This window comes from Lemur catta, chromosome 3 (assembly GCF_020740605.2).
Source record: "Lemur catta isolate mLemCat1 chromosome 3, mLemCat1.pri, whole genome shotgun sequence".
NCBI lineage: Eukaryota > Metazoa > Chordata > Mammalia > Primates > Lemuridae > Lemur > Lemur catta.
Genome location: NC_059130.1, coordinates 10,536,924 through 10,563,001, shown reverse-complemented (window position 1 = coordinate 10,563,001; position 26,078 = coordinate 10,536,924). Strand labels below are relative to the sequence as shown.

At 38.8% G+C, this 26,078-nt stretch overlaps 1 protein-coding gene across 2 annotated transcripts; it reads left to right on the top strand.

The window, feature by feature from the left end:
* Nucleotides 1-9,041: 9,041 nt before the first annotated feature.
* On the top strand, nucleotides 9,042-19,733 carry LOC123634981 (WD repeat-containing protein 47-like). Of its 2 annotated transcripts, none has more exons than XM_045546688.1 (5): nucleotides 9,042-9,207; nucleotides 9,743-9,913; nucleotides 10,977-11,108; nucleotides 15,969-16,187; nucleotides 18,386-19,733. In XM_045546688.1, the coding sequence occupies exons 2-5, from the start codon at nucleotides 9,763-9,765 to the stop codon at nucleotides 18,526-18,528; spliced, it is 645 nt and encodes a 214-aa protein (XP_045402644.1). In that variant the 5' UTR covers nucleotides 9,042-9,207; nucleotides 9,743-9,762; the 3' UTR covers nucleotides 18,529-19,733. The 2 variants fall into 2 exon arrangements, with proteins under 2 accessions (XP_045402644.1, XP_045402643.1); XM_045546687.1 differs by having other exon boundaries at nucleotides 9,737-9,913.
* Nucleotides 19,734-26,078: the final 6,345 nt, after the last annotated feature.

The window sequence follows — 26,078 nt, the reverse complement described above, 5'->3', positions numbered from 1 at the left end:
GAGGCCCAGTAATCTTGGCATTTCCAATAGTTGGTCCTAGAGACTACCAATAAAGTGCTCTTTTAAGTATTATTCCGTTGTGGTTTCAGAATTATTTTCAGAACCCGAGCAGGGTTCTCGCATTAGCATAAGAATCCTGCCTGGTAGTTGAGATTTCTGGGTGGGGTGTAAGAGGGGGGCGTATGTCAGCCCTGCCTTTGATTTGTTTACCTCCAGAGTTGGAAAGTGCATATTTGCGTGAGATGGGAAAAGTGTGGATCGTGCTTCAGATTTCATCCTGACACTTTGAAATGACCAGTGTGTTGGTAATTATTTGCCATTTCCATGGCGTTTGGCCCCGTAATAGTCATGAGGTCGGTCTCTGCATCCTGAAGCCTATGATGCTTTTTGCAGAGAAACCTCTGCTGAGGCCCAGGTAACTTGCTATTTCCCATAGCTGGCACAGGAGCCTTGGAAGATAGGATTGTTTTCAGTATGATTTCACCATCCTTTCACCACTGTTTCAAGAACGGGAGCCCTTTTCAACCGTTAGTGGAAGAATCTTTCTTTGGAGATGAGATATTTTTCTGGGGTGGCAAGTGCAGGGCCTCTGTCAGTCCTGGGTTTGTTGGACTAGCGCCAGCCATGAGAAGTGCGCCTTTGTGGGACAGGTGAATAGTGCGGATCCTGTTTCAGTCTTTAGACTGAAACAGGATCCGCACTTTTCACCGTTCCTTTCAGAATCATTTGATTCATCAGCTTGGAATGGCGATTGCTTCTCCAGACCAATCGAAGGCTAGGCCAAAGAAACTCGATCTTTCCAAGGGGTGTGTGGCCCAACTTTTGAAAGAACCGCTAAGTGGAGAACTATTTGTTATTTTTCCAAAGCACTTTTCACCGTAATTGTCATAAGGCTGGTCTCTGCATCCTTAAGCATACCAGAGTCTTCACAGACGAAACAGGTTGAGACCCATTAATCTTGGCATTTCCAATAGTTGGTCCTAGAGACTACCAAGAAAGTGTTCTTTTAAGTATTATTCCGTTGTAGTTTCAGCATTATTTTCAGAACCCGAGCAGCGTTCTCGCATTAGCATAAGAAACCTGCCTGGTAGTTGAGATTTCATGGTGGTGTGTAAGTTCGGGGCTTCCGTCAGCCCTGCCTTTGATTTGTTTACCTCCAGAGTTGGAAAGTGCATATTTGTGTGAGATGGGAAAAGTGTGGATCGTGCTTCAGATTTCATCCTGACACTTTGAAATGACCAGTGTGTTGGTAATTATTTGCATTTCCATAGCGTTTGGCACCGTAATAGTCATGAGTTCGGTCTCTGCATCCTGAAGGCTATGACGCTTTTTGCAGAGAAACCTCTGCTGAGGCCCAGGTAACTTGCTATTTCCCATAGCTGGCACAGGAGCCTTGGAAGATAGGATTGTTTTCAGTATTATTTCACCATCCTTTCACCACTGTTTCAAGAACGGGAGCCCTTTTCAACCGTTAGCGGAAGAATCCTTCTTTGGAGGTGAGATATTTTTCTGGGGTGGCAAGTGCAGGGCCTCTGTCAGTCCTGGGTTTGTTGGACTAGCGCCAGACATGAGAAGTGCGCCTTTGTGGGACAGGTGAATAGTGCGGATCCTGTTTCAGTCTAAAGACTGAAACAGGATCCGCACTTTTCACCGTTCCTTTCAGAATCATTTGATTCATCAGCTAGGAATGGCGATTGCTTCTCCAGACCAATCGAAGGCTAGGCCAAAGTAACTCGATCTTTCCAAGAGGTGTGTGGCCCAACTTTTGAAAGAACCGCTAAGTGGAGAACTATTTGGTATTTTTCCGAAGCACTTTTCACCGTAATTGTCATAAGGTTGGTCTCTGCATCCTTAAGCATACCAGTGTTTTCACAGACGAAACAGGCTGAGGCCCAGTAATCTTGGCATTTCCAATAGTTGGTCCTAGAGACTACCAAGAAAGTGTTCTTTTAAGTATTATTCCGTTGTAGTTTCAGCATTATTTTCAGAACCCGAGCAGCGTTCTCGCATTAGCATAAGAAACCTGCCTGGTAGTTGAGATTTCATGGTGGTGTGTAAGTGCGGGGCTTCCGTCAGCCCTGCCTTTGATTTGTTTAAGTCCAGAGTTGTAAAGTGCATATTTGCGTGAGATGGGAAAAGTGTGGATCGTGCTTCAGATTTCATCCTGACACTTTGAAATCACCAGTGTGTTGATAATTATTTGCCATTTCCATGGCGTTTGGCACCGTAATAGTCATGAGGTCGGTCTTGCATCCTGAAGGTTATGATGCTTTTTGCAGAGAAACCTCTGCTGAGGCCCAGGTAACTTGGTATTTCCCATAGCTGGCACAGGAGCCTTGGAAGATAGGATTGTTTTCAGTATTATTTCACCATTTTTTCACCACTGTTTCAAGAACGGGAGCCCTTTTCAACCGTTATCGGAAGAATCCTTCTTTGGTGATGAGATATTTTTCTGGGGTGGCAAGTGCAGGGCCTCTGTCAGTCCTGGGGTGTTGGACTAGCGCCAGACATGAGAAGTGCGCCTTTGTGGGACAGGTGAATAGTGCGGATCCTGTTTCAGTCTAAAGACTGAAACAGGATCCGCACTTTTCACCGTTCCTTTCAGAATCATTTGATTCATCAGCTAGGAATGGCGATTGCTTCTCCAGACCAATCGAAGGTTAGGCCAAAGTAACTCGATCTTTCCAAGATGTGTGTGGCCCTACTTTTGAAAGAACCGCTAAGTGGAGAACTATTTGGTATTTTTCCGAAGCACTTTTCACCGTAATTGTCATAAGGCCGGTCTCTGCATCCTTAAGCATACGAGAGTCTTCGCACGCGAAACAGGCAGAGGCCCAGTAATCTTGGCATTTCCAATAGTTGGGCCTAGAGACTACCAAGAAAGTGTTCTTTTAAGTATTATTCCACTGTGGTTTCAACATTATTTTCAGAACCCGAGCAGGGTTCTCGCATTAGCATAAGAATCCTGCCTTGTAGTTGAGATTTCTGGGTGGGGTTTAAGCACGGGGCTTCTGTAGGCCCTGCTTTTGATTTGTTTACCTCCAGAGTTTGAAAGTGCGTATTTGCGTGAGATGGGAAAAGTGTGGATCGTGCTTCTGATTTCATCCTGACACTTTGAAATGACCAGTGTGTTGGTAATTATTTGCCATTTCCATGGCGTTTGGCACCGTAATAGTCATGAGTTCCGTCTCTGCATCCTGAAGGCTATGATGCTTTTTGCAGAGAAACCTCTGCTGAGGCCCAGGTAACTTGCTATTTCCCATAGCTGGCACAGGAGCCTTGGAAGATAGGATTGTTTTCAGTATTATTTCACCATTTTTTCACCACTGTTTCAAGAACGGGAGCACTTTTCAACCGTTAGCGGAAGAATCCTTCTTTGGAGATGAGATATTTTTCTGGGGTGGCAAGTGCAGGGCCTCTGTCAGTCCTGGGTTTGTTGGACTAGCGCCAGACATGAGAAGTGCGCCTTTGTGGGACAGGTGAATAGTGCGGATCCCGTTTCAGTCTAAAGACTGAAACGGGATCCGCACTTTTCACCGTTCCTTTCAGAATAATTTGATTCATCAGCTAGGAATGGCGATTGCTTCTCCAGACCAATCGAAGGCTAGGCCAAAGTAACTCGATCTTTCCAAGAGGTGTGTGGCCCAACTTTTGAAAGAACCGCTAAGTGGAGAACTATTTGGTATTTTTCGGAAGCACTTTTCACCGTAATTGTTATAAGGCTGGTCTCTGCATCCTTAAGCATACCAGAGTTTTCACAGACGAAACAGGCTGAGGCCCAATAAAATTGGCATTTCCAATAGTTGGGCCTAGAGACTACCAAGACAGTGTTCTTTTAAGTATTATTCCACTGTGGTTTCAACTTTATTTTCAGAACCCGAGCAGGGTTCTCGCATTAGCATAAAAATCCTGCCTGGTAGTTGAGATTTCTGGGTGGGGTGTAAGTGCGGGGCTTCTGCCAGCCCTGCCTTTGACTTGTTTACCTCCAGAGTTGGTAAGTGCATAATTGCGTGAGATGGGAAAAGTGTGGATCGTGCTGCAGAGTTCATCCTGACACTTTGAAATGACCAGTGTGTTGGTAATTATTTGCATTTCCATGGCGTTCGGCACCGTAATAGTCATGAGGTCGGTCTCTGCATCCTGAAGCCTATGATGCTTTTTGCAGAGAAACCTCTGCTGAGGCCCAGGTAACTTGCTATTTCCCATAGCTGGCACAGGAGCCTTGGAAGATAGGATTGTTTTCAGTATTATTTCACCATCCTTTCACCACTGTTTCAAGAACGGGAGCCCTTTTCAACCGTTAGCGGAAGAATCCTTCTTTGGAGATGAGATATTTTTCTGGGGTGGCAAGTGCAGGGCCTCTGTCAGTCCTGGGGTGTTGGACTAGCGCCAGACATGAGAAGTGCGCCTTTGTGGGACAGGTGAATAGTGCGGATCCTGTTTCAGTCTAAAGACTGAAACAGGATCCGCACTTTTCACCGTTCCTTTCAGAATCATTTGCTTCATCAGCTAGGAATGGCGATTCCTTCTCCAGACCAATGGAGGGCTAGGCCAAAGTAACTGGATCTTCCCAAGAGGTGTGTGGCACCGCTTTGGAAATAAGCGCTAGGTTGAGAACTATTTGGTATTTTTCGTAGCACTTTTCACCGTAATTTTCATAAGGTTGTTCTGTGCATCCTGAAGCATAGGATAGTTTTCACAGAGAGGACCATGCTGAGGCCCAGTAAACTTGGCATTTCCAATAGTTGGTACTAGAGACTATCAGGAAAGTGTTCTTTTAAGTATTATTCCACTGTCGTTTCACCGTTATTTTCAGAACCAGAGCCGGTTTCACGCGTTACCATAAGAATCCTCCCTCCTAGTTGAGATTTCAGTGTGGGATGTAAGGGCGGACCTTCTTTCAGCCCTGTGTTTGATTTGTTTACCTCCAGAGTTGGTAAGTGCATATTTGCATGAGATTGGAAAAGCGTGGATCGTGCTTCAGATTTCGTCCTGACACTTTTGAAATCACCAGTATGTTGGTAATTATTTCCCATTTCCAATCGCGTTTTGCACCGTAATAGTGATAGGCTTGGTCTCTGCATCCTTAAGCCCATGATGCTTTTCGCAGAGAAAACTCTACTGAGGCCCAGGTAACTTGGTATTTCCCATACCTGGCACCAGAGCCTTTGGAGATACGATTGTTTTCAGTATTATTTCACCATCCTTTCAACACTGTTTCGAGAACGGGAGCACTTTTCAACCGTTAGCCTTAGAATCCTTCTTTGGAAATGATATAATTTTCTGGGGTGGCAAGGGCAACTCCCCTGTGAGTCCTGGGTTTGTTAGACTAGCGCCAGACATGAGAAGTGCGCCTTTGTGTGACAGGTGAATAGTGCGGATCCTGTTTCAGTCTAAAGACTGAAACAGGATCCGCACTTTTCACCGTTCCTTTCAGAATCATTTGCTTCATCAGCTAGGATTGGCGATTCCTTCTCCAGACCAATGCAGGGCTAGGCCAAAGTAACTGGATCTTCCCAAGAGGTGTGTGGCACCGCTTTTGAAATAAGCGCTAGGTTGAGAACTATTTGGTATTTTTCGTAGCACTTTTCACCGTAATTTTCATAAGGTTGGTCTCTGCATCCTGAAGCATAGGATAGTTTTCACAGAGAGAAGCATGCTCAGGCCCAGTAAACTTGGCATTTCCAATAGTTGCTACCAGAGACTATCAAGAAACTGATCTTTTAAGTATTATTCCACTGTGGTTTCACCATTATTTTAAGAACCATAGCCGGTTCACGCATTAGCATAAGAATCCTCCCTCCTAGTTGAGATTTCTGTGTGGGGTGTAAGGGCGGGCCTTCTGTCAGCCCTGTGTTTGATTTGTTTACCTCCAGAGTTGGTAAGGGCCTATTTGCATGAGATGGGAAAAGCGTGGATCGTGCTTCAGATTTCATCCTGATTCTTTTCAAATCACCAGTATGTTGGTAATTATTTGCCATTTCCTTCGCGTTTTGCACCGTAATAGTGCTAGGCTTGGTGTCTGCATCCTTAAGCCCATGATGCTTTTCGCAGAGAAAACTCTACTGAGGCCCAGCTAACTTGGTATTTCCCATACCTGGCACCAGAGGCTTTGGAGTTACGATTGTTTTCAATATTATTTCACCGTCCTTTCTCCACTGTTTCAAGAACGGGAGCACTTTTCAACCGTTAGCCTAAGAATCCTTCTTTGGAGATGAGATAATTTTCTGGGGTGGCAAGGGCAGGGCCTCTGTGAGTCCTGGGTTTGTTGGACTAGCGCCAGACATGAGAAGTGCGCCTTTGTGTGACAGGTGAATAGTGCGGATCCTGTTTCAGTCTAAAGACTGAAACAGGATCCGCACTTTTCACCGTCTAAGGACTGAGAAAATGGCAGAATTCTAGATCAGGTAGCAGAAAATAGCAATAATTATGGAGCTAGAGCCAAAGGTTTGTATGTTTAGGGTTAACCTTATCTTAACTGTTTCTCATCTTTTATATTTCTTATGCTGGCACAGATATTTCATAGACTGTGAAGAAACTGACATTTATGAATATAAATGCTTTTATTTAGCAAATATATTTTGAGCTCCTATGTGCTAGGTACTAGGACAGCCTATAGGGATTGTTGTGTGTAAAACAAATATGTTTACTAACTTCATGGAACTTCTGGGTTAGTGAAGAAGGTGGATATTATATCAATGAACACAAATAAATATAAGTATACATGGTGGTAGGTGTTAGGAGGAAAAATTGCAAGGTGCTATAAGAGAATAAAATGGGGATGAGGTTGGATACCGACTGGCAAGTCAGAGCAAGGCCTCTTTGAAGAAGAGGCATTAAAGGTGAGATCAGAGGATGAGTAGAACCTAGCCATGTGAAGAGAAAGGAGAAGAGTAATACAGAGGGACCATGAGGTGAGAAAGAGTTTGGCTTCTTGAGGAACTGAAATTAGATTGGTTGGAATATTGTTAGCTGGAGTGTGATAAGGGCACAGAGACAGATGTGAACTAAATTATGCAGGGCTTTCTAGCCATTTTGGATTTTATGCTGAGCACAGTGGAGGCCACTGAAAGTAACAGATCAAGTGTGATCTAAGTGTATTTTGAGATGATCACGGTGGCTATGGATCAGATGGTAATAAGAGTAGGCACTAAGACAAAAGCAGGAGGCTGTTGTATTAATAGTTGATGGCTAGTGTGATGGCAGTGGATATGGAGCAGAACGGGTGCATTTGAGATAAAATCCGTTGAAAGAATCAATCAGTGGGACTTGGTGATCATTGTCTGTGCAGCTGAAAAGAGACTCTTCTGATCTATTCTCTAGATCAATATTAAACACTTTCTAGGTATTGGAGGTTGATCGATCTTCTTTGTTGTTTTAAAAAAAATTTTTTCTTAATTATGAAAATTCTCAAAAACCCAAAGTAGATAGACTAGTCCACTGAAATGCAATAGTTGTCAAGATTTCTGTCACAGGGCAGGTACAGTGGCTCATGCCTGGATTCTTAGTACTTTGGGAGGCTGAGAGCGGGAGGTTTGCTTGAGGCCAGCCTGAGCAACATAGTGAGACCCCCATCTCTACAAAAAAAATTTTTTTTTTTAATTAGCTGGGCATGGTAGTGTATGCCTGCAGTCCCAGCTTCCCGGGAAGCTGAGGCAGGAGGATCGCTTGAGTCCAGGAGTTTGAGGTCGCAGTGAGCTATCATGCCATTGTACTCTAGCCCAGGTAACAGAGTGAGACTTTTGTCTTAAAAAAAGAAAGACTTTTGTCACATTTGCTTCATTGATCCTCTTTGTTTGCTAAAGTATTTTAAAGTAAATCCTAGATATCATGTCATTTCACACTTTCATCCTCCAGGGTGAATCTCCAGAAGCATGTACATTTTCTTCCATAGACTTGATTTTATCATTGTACCTAATTTGAAAATCATTAGTATCATATTAGTCTGCACTTTACAGTGCAGATAAGATGCTATTACTCCACTAAGACACTATTACTGCACTAAACCAATGTTTGACCGCCATTAAAAGCCAAACTCTTGAGGAGTGTGACATTTAGAAACCTCCACCAGCTGAGCTTCTGGCGCATCACCCACTATATCCATCCCTCTCAGTCCACTGAATACCTCACGTTTATCATCTCCAGTGCCACAGACTCTTTCCCAGGCTGCATGCCAGCCAGTACTTTCCCTACTATATTTTATTTTCACTCAAACTGTTCCCCTGCCTTTCAACTTTTTCTGTAAAATTCTCCTTATCTGTTATGGCCCAGTACTTTACACTGGACTATAACAACTTATACTTGCCTTAGTGTATATGGGTAGTCACCACAATATCTACTTGTACCAGATTTTAAACTCTGGACAGAGATCTTGCCTCCTTTATTTTTTATCCATTCCACATCTCCCCTCAACCCTAGGCACATTGTTTCTCATATGTTTGATAAATGTTTATTGGATTTTTAAAATTTGTGAAGCATTAACTCTCTTTTATTTTTTTCTTTTTGTTTCCAAGTTTAAAATCCATGAAAAATATGAGAAATGGAGATTTTTAAGAAGTCATATATCCTGTTCCCTATGTGATCTGAAATCAGAGTTAGTTTATTGTGGCGTAATGGTTTACAATTTCACTTTGTGGACTTTAAACATGCTTTTATTTTGTTTTATTTTATTTTTTATGGTAGAGAAAGCCATACTGTCTTAAAGTGTGTGAGCCTTGATTGGTTACTGCTATGAAGAAATCAACTGTAAAAAGATGTTCAAATTAGGGAAATTTGCATGTTATTAAATGATATTAAGAAATTATCGTTAATTTAGTTCTGTGTAATAATGACATTGGGGTATGTGAAACAAGTTTTCCTTTATAGACGTATAAATATGCTTTTCATTTTACTTCTATGATTTTGAAAACGGTTAGTAACCTGTAGCCTGATACTCTTTTTGCTCCCTCGCTCAAGAACAACCATAATGTAGAACTTGATATTAACTAATTTTAGCAAGCAAGAAATTGAAATAACTTTCTGTAATTTTGTTTTTCAGCGCACATGACACTCCTAAGCAGCCAGTGGTACGTTTTAAAAGGAATAAACATCATAAAGGATCCATTTACTGTGTGGCCTGGAGCCCTTGTGGACAGTTATTAGCAACAGGATCAAATGACAAATACGTTAAAGTGCTGCCCTTCAATGCAGAGACTTGTAATGCAACAGGTAGGGCCCAAGTCTGTAAGTAGCAGTTAGCTGACCAGTGTACACCTTATGTTTTCTCCATGTTGTGTCTCTGTATTGTCTTTAATGAAATCTAAGAATCTTAAAGAATTTTTCTTTACATTCTAATTGTTTAGATACATTCATGAGGCATTATTCTTTTTTAGTAAATCCTTACAGGTGGCCAGGTAATGTTTGAGCTTTAGAAAATTATCAGAAAAACAAGTTACATAACTATCAAAATTGTATTAATGGATATTTTCTAGCAATCATCTGTCTTTCTTTTTCTACGGGATAACAGACAAGAAGGTAACTGTACAAATTAACTCTATTTTAGGGATGGTAATAACTGTCTTGATTTCTTGAAGTTCTTTGCCCAGGAAAGCAAAACTGCATATGATATCAATCCCTAAATGAAAATATAAACCATACCACCACACCGTTCTTCTTAACCAATTTTAAGGCAGTTTAGCAATTTCAAGTTATCACAGTAAGTTGAGCAGAATTTTTTTTTTTTTAATTCTTATTGCTGTTTCAGGACCAGATCTGGAGTTTAGTATGCATGATGGGACAATTAGAGACTTGGCCTTTATGGAAGGCCCAGAAAGCGGTGGAGCTATTTTTATAAGTGCTGGAGCAGGGGATTGTAACATTTATACAACAGATTGTCAAAGAGGACAAGGCCTCCATGCTTTGAGTGGACATACTGGTATGTAATATCAGTTTCAAGTGCTGCTTTTCTTTTTGTTCAACCTGTGCTTTTTTTCTTCTCTGCATTTTCATTTATGGGGTATATTTCATCAATATGTATCTTTTCAAGACAGGAAATTTTTATTTCTAAAGTTTAAATTGGGAGCCTGGGTACGGTGGCTCACACCTGTAATCCCAGCACTTTTGGAGGCTGAGGCAAGAGGATCACTTGAGGCCAGGAGTTCAAGTCCAACATGACCAACATAGTGAGATCCCCGTCTGTACAAAAAAATTTTTTAAAAAATTAGCCAGGCATGGTGGTGTGTGCCTATAATCCTAGCTACTTGGAAGGCTGAGGCAGGAGGATTGCTTGAGCCTAGGAGTTTGGGGCTGCAATGAGCTATGATCGGGGCCACTGCACTCCAGCCTGGGTGACAGGGAGTGACAGGGAGAGACCCTGTCTCTTTAAAGAAAAAAGAAATTGTGAACTTTGGATAACACCACTGTAACAATGATAGCTAACCTTGATATTTCCCTACATGCTAATCCTTTAGTTATACACATAATTCCTTAATATAATCCTTACAACCACTTTATGAGGTAGGAAGTTTTATCCCCATTTTATAGGATGAAAGGATAAAATGACTTGTCCAATATCATAAAGTTAATAAGTGGCCAAACTAAGATATAACCCCAGGTTTGCCTCTTCAAAAGCTGGTAATCTAACCCCACAAGCCTGTGCTTCCTCCATGGAAAAGTTGCCATAATTTCAAATGATAATGGTAATTTTGTTTCAGTGCTAATCATGATGTCCTGAAATACTGAAAGAGCCTATTGTACTAATGGGGTCACTAAAGAAAGACTGAGTTTGTTCAGTGTGGTTTTGATGTTGTGTATTTCACTGAATTTTAATTTTTTTTGAAAAATTGTTAATCTACTTGATATATGTAGAAAATCTCTATCACATAGTTTATTTGATTAACCAGACAATCACTTGCCCAGTAATGAGAAGTACTTAGCTTTGAATATATTACGGAAAGGTATTCTCCCATGGCAATAACTGAGTATTTGATCTCTTATAGGGCATATTTTAGCACTTTATACCTGGAGTGGCTGGATGATTGCATCTGGTTCCCAAGATAAGACTGTTAGATTCTGGGATCTTCGAGTACCAAGCTGTGTTCGTGTTGTTGGCACAACATTTCATGGAACTGGTAGGTTTTTCTTTAAATGAATTTATATGAGAAATAAACCTTATAAATTACACTAGCCTATTTCCTCTCCCCTGTGGTTAAAAAAAAAAATTAGAAAAAATGGTGAAATAAATACTTGCTATTTTATTGATTACTTTCAGTTCTTTCAAAATGCTTTTATCTGTTAACTTTATTTGTAAAAATAATATTCAGCTTAGGAAACCAAGGCCCAGGGAAATTAAATATAATGTTCCAAATTATCTGTTAGCAGGGCTATTTTAGAACTCAGACCTTTAAAAACATTTTTTTAAATGCATGCATATGATAAACGTTGAAATTAAACAAAAGAGTTTACTGTTTTCTTTCCATTCCTATTCCTTGGTTCTTTCACTAAAGGACCAGTTTCTTATTTATTCTTCTAGAACTATTCTATAAATATATAACCAGAAAGTTTATATATATCGTAATCTTCCTTTTCCCATAAACACAAATGCATGAATCACACACATACAGATGGTAGCATATAATACAAATCTTGCTTTATAAACTTAATAAGTCTTGGATTATTCCACGTAAACCCAGGCTATTGTTCTTTGTATCATATCACCTTTCAAAACACTGATATCTAAGAGTGACACAGAATTCTGCCATTGTCTTTATTTTTATTTTAGAGTACCTTTTCTGCCTTTGTAGTTTTGTTTGTTTGTTTGTTTGTTTTGTTTTTTTGAGACAGGGTCTCACTGTGTTGCCTGAGCTAGAGTGCAGTGACATGATCCTAGCTCACTGCAATCTCAAAGTCCTGGGCTCAAGTGATCCTCCTGCCTCAATTTCACGAGTAGCTGAGATTACAGACAGATGCTGCCATGACCTGCTAATTTTTCTATTTTTTGTAGAGATGGGGTCTTGCTATGTTGCTCAAGCTGGTCTTGAACTCCTACGCTCAAGTGATCCTCCTGCCTGCCTTGGCCTTCCACTTCCTTTTGCAGTTTTTAAGAGCAATTTTATGGCACTATTCCAAATGAAAAGGGCTGCATTAAATTTTTAATTTTGTGTGTGTATGTATTTTTTTATGCCTTGGGTATTCTTTTTACATTCATGGACCTTTTCTATACTTTTATTCAAACCAGATATGATTTGTTATGGCAAATTTGAGTCCATGATGATTGATTTACTAAAGTTTAGTTTGTATCATAATCAAAATTAATGTATAAGTTTAAAGAACCAAATGGTTCAATAAGCCTTTTAAAGAAAAATAGCATTGCCCTCATTAGTATAATGTAGACAATGGCTACTGATCTAACCAAAATGGATATACGAATATTGAAAAGGTGTGGAGAGAGGAAGAATGTATTTGGATGAGGGATGATGGGAGTTGGAAAGGCACATGAAAAAGTGACTGAGCTTTCCTCCTCTTCTGTACTATGTAGAGACTCAAATTTGCTATAACAAATTACATCTGGTTTGAATCAAAGTGTAGAAAAACGTCCACGAACGTAAAAAGAATACACAAGGCAAATTTTATAGAATTGGCAATGCCAAAAATTACTCTCTTAACCTCCTATTCCCCGCCCAGCTCTCACCTTAATTTTTGCTCCCTTTCTTACTTAGATGTCTCAAAAGTCTTGCCTATGTATACTGTTACTCATTTCCTCACCTTAGTCTTTAACGTAACCTGGTTCTTGCCACAACCATTCTAACAAATGCTGGCTTTTTCAAGATCACCAACAAGTACATGTTGTCAAATCACTTTTTTTTTTTTTTTTTTTTTTTGAGATGGTCTTGCTCTGTCTCCCTGGCTAGTGTGCAGTGTTGTCATCATAGCTCACTGCAACCTCAAACTCTTGGGCTCGAGTGATCCTCCAACTGTCAGCCTCTCAAGTAGCTGGGACTACAGGTGTGTGCCACCATGCCTAGCTACTTTTTTTATTTTTTGTAGAGACAGGTCTTAATCTTGCTCTGGCTAGTCTTGATCTCCTGGCCTTAAGCAATCCGATTGCCTTGGCCTCCCAAAGTGCTAGGATTACAGGCGTGAGCCACCGCACTGGCTTTCAAATCACTTTTGTATCCTCACTTTACTTCAACTCTCAGTGACATGCAACACAGTTGACCTCTTCTACTTTTCTTTTGGACTTTGTATTCTTCTCTTATCTTTCTGGATAATTACTCCTTCGCTGGTTCTTCCTCTTTTACTCAACCTCTAAATTCTGGCATTCCCTGGGGCTCGAGACTCTAGTCTCCTTTCTTTCTCTAGATGATTGCATCCATTCTCTGGCTTTCAGTATAACTCATATGCTGAAAGACTTTAAATTTTTATCTCTAGCCCCAAACCTATACATGCCAGGCTCATAATTCTAACCCACGTACTTGATGTCTCCTTTTGGATATCTTATATCTCAAACACAACATGTCTTAAACCAAACTACTGATTCATGACCTCTTGCCACAAACAAAACTGCCCCTGACCTCCTGATCTAAGCAGTACCACCCACCAGTTGTACATGCCAGAAACCCTGGAGTCTTTCAGAATCCCTCTTTTCTTTCCTCCAGTATTCATTCCATAAGCAAATCCTGTTTTGCTTATGGATTGAATTTTTGCCTCAAAAATTTGTCTGAAGTCCATCTACTTTTCCACATTATTGCCACCACTCTAGCATAAACCACCACTCTCTCTCAAATGAACCACTGCAATAGCTTCCTTAGACTATGCACTTTCACTTTTGCCCCCTCCAGTCTGTGATCCACATAGAAGTCAGAGTACTCTTTTGTAAAAACAAATCCAGTCACTTCATACCTTGCAACACTTCAGTGACTTTTCATTTCTCTTAGGTTGAAGTGCAGACTGTTTATCGTGGCCTACGAGACTCTCCTAATTTGGCATTGCATGCCCTTCTAGTTTCATCTCAGATCACTTGCTTTTTTCCTTTCAGTTCCTAGAACGTGGCAAGCCCTTCCCCTCTCCAGTGAATTCAATGCTATTTACTTAGCCTGGAATGTTCTTCTTCTTGTCTTCTCAGGGTTAGGTCCTTCTTAGCTCTTAACTTCACTATCACCTGGCCAGAATTGCCTTCTCTGACTGCCCTAATTGGGGCCCCACCATTATTTTCTATCACTGAAGTCTTATTCTTAAAATTATGTATTTGGGCTAGGTGCAGTAGCTCACGCCTGTAATCCTAGCACTCTGGGAGGCTGAGGTGGGAGGATTGCTTGAGGTCAGGAGTTTGAGACTAGCCTAAGCAAGAGTGAGATCCCGTCTCTACCCAAAATAGAAAATTTAGTCTGTTTTGTGGTGGTATGTGCCTGTGGTCCCAGCTACTAGGGAAGCTGAGGCAGGGGGATCACTTGAGCCCAGGAGTTTGAGGTTGCTGTGAGCTAGGCATGGCACTCAGGGCACCAGAGTGAGACTCTGTCTCAAAAAAAAACCAACCAAACAGAAACCTGAAGTGATGCTTCATTATCTACAAGAACAAGTTTAAACTCTTGCAGTTTGAGATCTAGGGTGCTTGATGGTCTGTCTGGCCCTAATGTGCCTTTTTATATCTCAATTTCCAGCTGTTTTTCATGTTAACTTCTGTTAAACTGAATAGCTCCAGCCATACTGACCCACCTGCCCTTGAGCGTTTAATACTTTTCCCCCTAAACCTTTTCTCATGTAATTCTTCCTGTTTATAATAGCCCTCTTCTCTGTCAAAATTTCAAGAAAATATTCAATTACATGTGTACATGTGTGTGTTTATATGTGTATACATGCACATTCTTACACTGTTTACTGTTTTTCAAGATCTAATGTAAGTCCTATTTTTCTGTTAAGTCTTCCCAGACCTCTTTGGTCTACAGCAGTGTTATTCAACCTAGTTTTCATAATTGTGCCCTCCCTTAAGGAGGAAAATTAATTTTTTTCTTAATAAGAGAAATTAAATACTAAGAAATAAGATTTTATTGAACAGGGTTGAGTTTTGGAGGGCCCACAAACCACTGTTAATGTTAAGAAGGCAACTCTGGCCAGGTGATACTGAAGCTAAGAGCTAAGAAGGACCTAACCATGAGAAGACAACAACATTTCTGGCTAAGGAAATACCATTGAATTCACTGGAGATGGGAAGGTCTTGGCATGTTCCAGGAACTGAAAGGAAGAACCCGTAAGAACCATTTTGTGTCCCCTTAGGGGTACCATTGCCTCATTGGCTTTAGCCAAAAGGTTGAGAAGCAAGGTATTACCTTCATTGGGAATAAGTGGTCTAGAGTTGGGCTCTAACCTTCGGACTCACAGCTTATTTTCTGTTCATTTCCTATTGGTAGTAAATCATGTGTTGCTTTAGGGCATTTCTTACACTGTTGTTTTGAAATATATTTTGGGGAACACTCATTCTCTTTTATAGAATAAATTGTTGCCCAATTCTAAAAAAGGGGATGGGAAGAAAAGAAGGAATAAAAATTTTTTAAATATATATTTTTGTTATTGAATTTTTTGTTCCCCAAACTAGACTCTAGCTGGGTATAGGAATATGTCTGGAGATTTACCTAGCAGTGAAAACACTGGATTGGGAAAAGTGGTTTCTCCAGCCTGGCTCCTTTATTGTACTATAGATGATGCTGTTCCAGGGGGTTCTCTCAAATGACAAAAAATGGACTTTCTCATTCCTTACAGAATCTTGCTTTATGCCTTGCCCCTAAAAACAAAGGACACATTTTCAAAACCAAATTACAGAAAAAAAAAGGGCACAAGTGTTTATTGGTTGATTTTTAATTTGGATTTTTCCATAACTGAACAGTATTGATAAGCTACATTAAATCATTAGTATATGGTTCAGTGAACATAATTAGCTATGTTGTAATTCAGGTATATTGATTTTTTATATTTAAACTTTCATTCCCCCCCTACAGGCAGTGCCGTGGCATCTGTAGCTGTAGATCCCAGTGGCCGTCTTTTAGCCACAGGTCAAGAAGATTCTAGCTGCATGTTGGATGACATAAGAGGAGGAAGAATGGTACAAAGTTATCACCCTCATTCCAGTGATGTTCGCTCTGTTCGCTTCTCCCCTGGAGCTCACTACTTGCTAATGGGCTCTTATGATATGAAAATAAAAGTGACAGACCTACAAGGTGATTGCTTTTACTCTCTTTGTTTTTACTTTCCTATTCTATTTGAGACCTTTATTTTTTGTTAATCTTGTGTGATTGACTATATAATATTTTCAAATCTTAATTTTATATTATTTACTGAACAGATTACTGAGACTATATTAAGATGTAGTCTAGAAAATTATTAAACAATGAATAGCCTTATTTTTATTGTTAGTTTTTAACATATTTTAAAAATCAACATTTATTATAGTTATAGCATATTCTATTATGAGATAAATGATGGATTTATGTATTCTTACTAGCTCTACTTTAAAAAAATCATTAGTGTATCGTCTGTGCAATTAGGTCTTCTCTATCTAGTTTTATTTTTAAACATTCATTAAGCAAATATTTATTGTGTACCAAGTAGGGACATATAGGTGAATAAGACAGCTCCCTCCTTGATGGAGCTTATATTTTAGATGTCAATAAAAAGTAAACGAATAAACAATAATAATTTTAGGTATTGGTAAGTGCTATTTGAAAAATTAGCATGGTAGGCCAAGCGTAGTGGCTCATGCCTGTAATCCTAGCACTCTGGGAGGCCAAGGCAGGAGGATCACTTGAGGTAAGGAATTCAAGACTTCCCTGGGCAAGGGCGAGATCCCCATCTCTACCAAAAATAGAAAAAATTAGCCAGGTGTTGTGGCACACACCTGTAGACCAGCTACTTGGGAGGCTGAGGAAAGAGGATCGCTGGAGCCCAGGAGTTTGAGGTTGCCGTGAGCTGTGATGATGCCACTGCTCTTTACCTAGGGCAACAGAGTGAAACTCTGTCTCAAAAAAAAAAAAAATAGCCTGGTAGTAAAAGATAGTGACTAGGTAGGCAGGGGAAGCCTATTTTAGATATGGTAATTAGAATAGGTCTCTCCAAGGAAATGCTGTTTGCACAGAGACCTGAATGAAGAGAAGGAACAAGCCAGGCCAGGACCCTAGGAGAAGAGCGTAAGTATAAAGGTGCTGAGGTAGGAACAAACTTGGCATGTTCATGACTGCAAGAAGCCAGTGTTCCTGGAACTTAGTGAACCAGGCGAGAGAGAGAGAGACAGAGACAGAACAATAAATCAGAGGTAGGGTTTTATAGGCATTTTTTAAAAAAAATAGGCTTTTATTTTTAAGAGCAGTTTTAGGTTAACAGCAAAATTGAGACAAAGACATAGAGAATTCCCATATACCCCCATCCCACACATGCATAGCCTCCTCCATTATCAGCATCCCATTCCAGAATGGTATATATGTTATCATTGATGAGGTATAGGCATTTGAAAAAGTATAACATGAAGCCTTTGGACAATTTTAAGCCAGGGAGTGATATGATCTGAATTACATTTTTAAATAACTTTGAGTTCCATAAGGGGAGTGGATTGCAAGGGGGTCAAGAAGTAGAGTATAAATGTCAGCGAAGAGGCTACTGGAATAGTTCAGGTGAGAGATGATGGTAGCTTGGACTGACATGGTAGAGGTGAAGGTATAAATAGCAAGAAATGACTCAATTGGGGATATATTTTAATTTGTTTGGATTAGATTTGGGGAGTGAGGGAAAAAATCGATGATTCCTAGGTTTTTGGCATGAGCAACCAGATGGTGCCATTAATTGAGAGATGAGGAAGATGGGTGAGGGGCAGAACAGGTTAAGGGAAGAAAATCAAGAGTTTGGTTTTAGACAAGTTAAAATGACTATCAGGCAATCAAGTGAGATGCCAAATGACTATTTGGATACTAGTCAACAACTCAGCTAAGAAGCCAAGGTTGGAGATGAAATGTGTATGTATCCTAAATATTTAGATCACAGTGCTAGATGCAGTTTCATAGGAAGTTAGGTAGAGAGGGAACAGAAGAAATCTGAAGTCTGAGTCCTGGGATTCACCAAACTTTAAAGTCAGGAAGAGAAGAGAAACCACTAAGATGGAATGACACTGAAATCAGGGAGAAGTCAAGCTGAGTTTCAAGGAGAGAGTGGCAGCTGTGTCAGATGTTGCTGTGTATGTGTTACTAAATACTACTAACATGAGTAGATGTTCAGTGACTTGTCCCTGTGTAAACCTTTCAATGTATTGTATTAATGTAGTTTAGGATTTTTTATACTGTAATGTCTTAAAGTAACAGGAAGTCTGTTAAATCTGTACATATACTTATTTTGTTTTGTAAATCAACATCTGTTTTCTTCTTTAATTTAGGGGACCTCACTAAGCAGCTTCCTATCATGGTGGTGGGGGAGCACAAGGACAAAGTGATTCAGTGCAGATGGCACACCCAAGATCTTTCCTTCCTGTCGTCCTCTGCAGACAGAACTGTAACCCTCTGGACTTACAATGGATAGAGTACAACTCATGTCAGTCTATGCAGTGAAAGCACAGAGACTTAAGACTACTGACTTGTAAAAATTACAAATCTGAAGAACATAGACTGTCCAGGAAAGTGGTTTAGCATGAGGAGGCCCGCTTCTTCCCATGTATACTGTTGAGAGGTATTGGGTGGTGTTATTCTGCAGTGCTTTCAGTCTTCCTTGTGAGCTCGTGCTGCTGTGACCTGATATACGTAGTCTCGTTGCCAAAGTCTATGCAAGAGCTCTTATGTTGTTGGTGTGCACTCCAAGTTGAGGTGGATGATGTGTTTACGGTTTAGTATTAAATGCATTCCTTGGTCTCTGCCTAAATAACAGTTTTATATAAACATTGAACTTCAACGATATTATTACATGTAATGCAACCAGGTTCTATCCAGATTAAACATAGGTGTTCAGAAATTACTTTTACTCTTCTCACAATCCCATATTGTTATCACTTGTCTTCTAGAGGTCAGAATTTTATATGCCACTCAAAAGTTACATGGTTATTTTCACTTGAGGATCATTATGGAGTTTAAAGATGAATGGAAAACTGCTTCTTAGTTCATTAAGGGTATAGGCCTTTTCTTTTTTCTTAAACCCAGGGATATGATTACTGTTTTGTCACACAATTTTGTTTCAGGCTAAAAGGTAAATGTGTTTGCTTCAGAAACTTGTTTTTCAATTTTTTGAATGCAACAAGATACCTCCCTTCCAAACTGTACTGTAGAAGCAGAACTGCAGCAGTTATGTGATGCAACACTTGATGGTACAGTAAATTTAATGTCTAGCATTTTTCCTCTTAAAAATTAAAAACTTTGTCATAGACCATAGCATGGCTTGAAATGCTATGTCTGCATGATCATTTAAAATGGGAAATTTAAACTTTGCACTCCGAAAGCTTATTTGGGTTTTTTTTTTTTTTTGCACTGTTTTGTGTAATGCAGAGTAATGATTTTATTTCTATGGCATTGTAGATCTTAACATTTATGTATCTTTATTTTCATATTGTACAGTAATTTTACTTTAAATTATTAAATAGGCTATTTTATTTATTTCAAATGCAGTTGTTTTGGTTCTAATTGAACTGTCTGTGCACTGTATGTAGCAAGCATTTTCAATCTATTATATACAAGTAGAAAGGGTATTAGAAGTGTAATTGTGCTATTATTTCAATAAAGACCTCTTGACACTTAAAACTATTTGTTTCTCAGAATCTTTGGTTTTCAATTTAGAATGTTATTTTTCCAGTTTACTTGGAGGAAGTGTGGTCCATTGGATGAATTCCATAATCAGTTTCTTATACATTTCTTTCTTTTCTTTCTTTTCTTTCTTTCTTTCTTTCTTTCTTTCTTTCTTTCTTTCTCTTTCCTTCCTTCCTTCCTTCCTTCCTTCCTTCCTTCCTTCCTTCTTTCTCTCTTTCTTTTTTTTTGAGACAGAGTCTCACTCTCTTGCCCAGGCTAGAGTGCAGTGGTGTCATGATAGCTCACTGCAACCTCAAACTCCTGGGATCAAGCAATCCTCCTGTCTCAGCCTCCCGAGTCTGTCTCAGCTTCCCGAGTAGCTCGGAGTATTGTGTACCACCATACCCAGCTAATTATTTTTTGTAGAGACCAGTTCTCGCTCTTGCTCAAGTTGGTCTCAAACCCTGAACTCCTGGCCTCAAGTAATCCTGCCTTGACCTCCCCAAGTGCTAGGATTACAGGTGTGAGCCATTACCCCTGGCCTGTAACATTTCTTTCTAAAGTTCTACTAATTTGCTTTTTATTCCTTGGCAGCTATATAATTTTTGTATGTCTCCTATCTCTTTTATACAAGATTTTAGAGAACGTTCTATCCTGAATATATTGTGAAACGTGATTAATAAAAGCCTAGCAACATGTGCAGAGCACAAATATGTTGAATTAGGTACTTCAACATAGAAAGAAATAAAATCTAGTTAGCTTGTGGGTATTCAATAGGACACAGTTTTCGTACCTCTCAGGCATGTAGAAGGGAATTCTGCCAAAAATGGATTCTGGTCTCACCTCTAGTTTACTTCCATGCTGAATTTCACACATTTTAGATAGTATAACGGGTCATTTGTGTTAAGTTCAAAACTAGGAAAAAGGGCAATTTCTTAATACAGATCAGTTCAAGTTCATGGTAAAAAATGTTGATGAAATTATGTATCCCACCTTCATCACTGTCAGGGAGAAAACTTAAAGTTTTCCTAGATATGAGGTGTAGAATTCATTTACTGCAGTGCATTAGATAATAGACACCAGAAATGGTTTTATTTACTTCAATAAATAACTAGTTACATATGTCCTTTTTCTTTTGCCTCCACACTGTCTTCTGTATGGGGGTGAATAGATTCTTTGAGGTTTACATAAAAGAGAAAATGAGAGGACTGAAGTATCTACACTCACTGGCCCCTTCTCAGTTGGGAGTGTGGGGAAGGAGAGTGGGGGTGAGAGGGCAGTGCAGAGGTTTTTAACTCTTCCCAGGCTGGAGTTTCAGAGGTCTGATTCAAATTTTATTTTTTAGATGTTTAGTTTTTCAAAAATTGTAATAAGCCAAGGGACACAATCAACAGAGTAAAAGGCAACCCACTAAATGGGAGAAAACATTTGCAAATCCTACCTGATGAGGGGGTTAATATCCATAATATATAGAAAACTCCTAAAATGTAACAACTAAAAAAGCCCATTATTCAATCCAAGGAGCCAGATTTAAAAAAAAAAAAGGTCCATTTACATTCAATATTACTGATAGGTAAGGCCTTACTATTGTCATGTTGTTATTTGATTTCTGGTTGTTTTGTGGTCCTCCCTTCCTCCCTCTTTTCCTTCCTTCCTTCCTGTTTTCCTTTGTGTAAATGTGATTTTCTGTGTTATAATTTCTTGCTTTTCACTTTTCATGTTCTAGGGTTTTTTGATTTGAGGTTACCATGAGGCTTGTGAATTCTCCAATCAAAAGACATAGAGTAGCTGAATGGATTAGAAAACAAAACCATACTTGATCTACAAGAAACCCACTTCACCTATGAAGACACACATAGACTGAGAATAAAGAGATGGAAAAAGATATTCTATGCAAATGGAAACCAAAAAAGAGCAGGAGTAGCTATACTTCTCTCAGATAAAATGGATTTTAAGATAAAAACTACAAAAAGAAACAAAGAAGGATATAATGATAAAGGGGTGAATTCTGCAAGAGAATATAATAACTCTCAATTTATACATACCCAACACCGGAGCACCCAGATATATAAAGCAAATATTATCAGGGCTAAAGAGAGAGATAGACCCCCATACAATAATAGTTGGAGACCTGAGGACCCTACTTTCAGCATTGGACAGATCATCCAGACAGAAAATCAGCAAAAACATTGGACTTAATCTGCACCATAGACCAAATGGACCTAATAGATATTTACAGAACGTTTCATCCAACAGCTGCAGAATACATTCCTGTAGTCCCAGCTACTCAGGAGGCTGAGGCAGGAGGATTGTTTGAGCCCAGGAGTTTAAGGTTGCAGTGAGCTATGGTGATGCTACTGCAATCTAGCCTGGGCAACAGAGCAAGACCCTGTCTCAAAAAAAAAATTAAAAAATTTCTTGAAACAAATGAAAAGGAAAACACAACTTACCAAAACCTGTGGGATACAGAAAAGCAGTACTAAGAGAACAGTTTATAGCAGTAAGTGCCTACATCAATAAGTAGAAAAGCTTCAAATAAATAATCTAAAAATGTACCTTAAAGAACTAGAAAAATAAGAGCATACCCAACCCAACCCAAAATTAGCATAAGAAAGAATAAAGATCAGAGCATAAATAAATGAAATTGAAACCAAAAAAATACAAAAGATCAATGAAACAAAAAGATGACTTTTTAACAGATAAGCAAAATTGACATACATTTAGCCAGACTAAGAAAAAAAAGAAGACTGAAATAAATGAAATCAGAGAGGAAAAAGGAGACATTACAACTGATACTACAGAAATTCAAAGGATTATTAGAGACTACTAACTATATCAACTATATGCCAATAAAGTGGAAAACCTAGATAGATTCCTAGGCACATACAGCCTACCAAGATTTAACCAGGAAGAAATCCAAAACCTGAATAAACCAATAACAAGTAACAAGATAGAAGCAGTAATAAAAAGTCTCCCATCAAAGAAAAGCTCAGGACTCAATGGCTTCACTGCTGAATTCTACCAGACATTCAAAGAAGAACTAATACCAATCCTACTTAAACTATTCCAAAAAATGGAGGAGGAAGGAATACTCCCAAACTCATTCAACAAGGCCTGTATCACCCTGATACCAAAATCAGACAAAGACATGACAAAAAGAAAACTATTGGCCAATATCTCTGATTAACACAGATGCAAAAATCTTCAACAAAATACTAACAAACTGAATTCAACAACCCACTGAAGATTATTCATCATGATCAAATGAGATTCATCCCAGAGATGCAAGGATAGTTCAACATATGCAAATCAATGTGATACATCATATCAACAGAACGAAGGACAAAAACCATATGATAATTTCAAATGATGCTGAAAAAGAATTAAATGAAATTCAACATCCCTTCATGAAAAGACTTTCAAAAAACTGGGCATAGAAGCAACATACCTCAACACAATAAAAGCCATATTTGACATACCCACAGCTAGTAACATACTGAATGTGGAAAAACTGAAAGCTTTTTCTCTAAGATCTGGAACAAGACAAGGATGCTCACTTTCACCACTGTTACTTAACACAGTACTTACTGGAAGTGCTAGCTAGAGCAATCAGACAAGAGAAAGAAAGAAAGGGCATCCAAACTGGTAAGAAAGAAGTCAAATGATCCTTGTTTGCAGATGATATGATTTTATATCTAGAGAAACCTAAAGACTCCACAAAATAACTATTAGAACTTCTAAACAAATTCAGTGAAGTTGCAAGATACAAAAATCGACATACAAAAATCAGTTTTTCTATATGCCAACAGTGAACAATCTGAAAAAGGAATCAAGAAAGTAATCCCATTTACAAAAGCTACAAATAAAATAAAATACCTAGGAATAAACTTAACCAAAGAAGTGAAAGATCTCCACAAGGAAAGAAGTAAAAGATGTCTACAATGAAAACATGGATGAAAGACATTGAAGAGGACACACACACACACACACACACACACACACAAAGGAAAGATATTTCATGTTCATGGATTGGAAGAATCAACATTATTAAAATGTCCATACCATCTCAAAGCAATCTACAGATTCAGCGCAATCCCCATCAAAATACCAATGACATTTTTCACAGAAATTGAAAAAAAAAACCTAAGATTGCCTGACTTCAAATTATCCTACAGAGCTGTAGTGACCAAAACAGCATGGTATTAGCATAAAAATAGACAAATAGCACAATGGACTAGAATAGAGAATCCAGAAATAAATCTACACATCTCTAGTGAACTCATTTTCAGCAAAGGTGCCAAGAACATACAGTTGGGAAAGGACAGTCTCTTCAATAAATGGTTCTGGGAAAACTGGATATCCATATGCAGAAGAATGAAACTAGATCCCTATCTCTTTCCATATAGGAAAACTAAATAAAAATGGATTAAAGACTTACATCTCAGACCTGAAACTATGAAACTACTAAAAGAAAATATTGGGGAAATGCTCCAGGCCATTGGTCTGGGCCATGATTTCTTGAGTAATACTCCAAAAGCATAGACAGCCAAAGCAAAATTGGACAGTTGGGATCACATCAAGCTAAAAAGCTTCTGCACATAAAAGGAAACAATCAACAAAGTGAAGAGACATCCCACAGAATGGGAGAAAATATTTGCAACCTACCCATCTCACAAGGATTAATAACTAGAACATATAAGGAGCTCAAACAACTTAATAGGAAAAAAAATCAAATAATCTGATTAGAAAACGGGCAAAAGATTTGAATAGACATTTCTTAAAAGAAGACACACCAATGGCCAACAAGTATATGAAAAAATGCTTAAGATCATTAGTCATCAGAAATGTAAATCAAATCAAAACTACAATGAGATGTCATCTCACCCCGTTAAAATGGCTTTTATCAAAAAGACAGGCAATAATGGATGCTGGTGAGGATGTGGAGAAAGGGGGACCCTCGTATACTGTTGGTGGGTGTGTAAATTAGTGCAACCACTATGGAGAACAGTATGGAGGTTCCTCAAAAAACTAAAAATAGAACTACTATATAACCCAGCAATCCTACTGCTAAGTTTAAATCCAAAAGAAAGGAAATCAGCATATCAAAAAGACATGTGCACTTCCATGTTTATTGTAGCACTATTTACAATAACCAAGATTTGAGATCAACCTAAGTGTCCATCGATGAATGAATGGATAAGGGCATTGTAGTACATATCATAATGGAATATTATTCAGCCATAAAAAGAATTAAATCCTGTCATTTGCAACAACATGGATGGAACTGGAGAACATTATGTTAAGTGAAATAAGCCAAGCACAGAAAGACAAATCTCAAATGTTCTCACTCATATGTGGGACCTAAATATTAAAACAATTGATCTCACGAAGACAGAGAGTAGAATGATGGTTACCAGAAGCTGAGAAGGGTAGCAGAGAGGAGGGATAAAGTGGGGATGGTTAATGGGTACAGAAATATAGTTAGATATATAGAATGAACAATATTTGATGGCACAACAAAGTGACTATAGTCAACAAGTTATGGTATACTGTAAAATAACTAAAATAGAGTGGAATTGGAATGTTCCTAACACAAAGAAATGGTAAATGCTTGAGGCGATGGATGTCCCAATTACCCTGATTTGATTATTTCACATTGTATGCCTGTACCAAAACATCACTTGTACCCTATAAAAATATACAACTATTGTGTGCTCATAATAATTAATCAAAATTTAAAAAAATTTAAAAGCCCATTATAAAATGGGCAAAGGACTTGAATAGACATTTCTCCAAAGAATATATAAAAGTGGCATGGACAATAAGCACATGGAAAGATGCTCAAAATCACTAGTCATTAGGGAAATGCAAATCAAAACCACAATGAGATACCACCTCACAGCCATTAGGATGGCTACTATCAAAAATCAATTAAGTGTCGGTGAGGATGTGGGGAAATTGGAACCCTTCTGCACTGTCGGTGGAATGTGAAATGGTGCAGCCACTATGGAAAACACTATGGCAGTTCCTCAAAAAATTAAAAATATAATCACTATATGATCCAGCATTTCCACTTCCGGGTATATACCCAAATGAATTGAAAGCAGGGAAATGAAAAGATATTTGTACATCCATGTTCATAGCAGCATTATTTCACAGTAGCCAAAAGGTGGAAACAACCTATGTCTGCTGACAGATGAACGGATAAACAAATTGTGGTATACACATATGATGGAATATTATTCTGCCTTAAAAAGGAAATTCTGATATGTTACAATATTGATGAACTTTGAGGACATGATGCTAAGTGAAATAAATCAATCACAAAAAGACAAATACTGTATGATTCCACTTATATGA

Bases quoted from the DNA above. Each gene is read 5' to 3' on its own strand.
- LOC123634981 (XM_045546688.1), top strand. From the start codon at position 9,763: ATGCATGATGGGACAATTAGAGACTTGGCCTTTATGGAAGGCCCAGAA. The intron at 9,914-10,976 runs GTATGTAATATC...GATCTCTTATAG, and splicing joins TGCTTTGAGTGGACATACTG to GGCATATTTTAGCACTTTAT. The intron at 11,109-15,968 runs GTAGGTTTTTCT...CCCCCCCTACAG, and splicing joins CACAACATTTCATGGAACTG to GCAGTGCCGTGGCATCTGTA.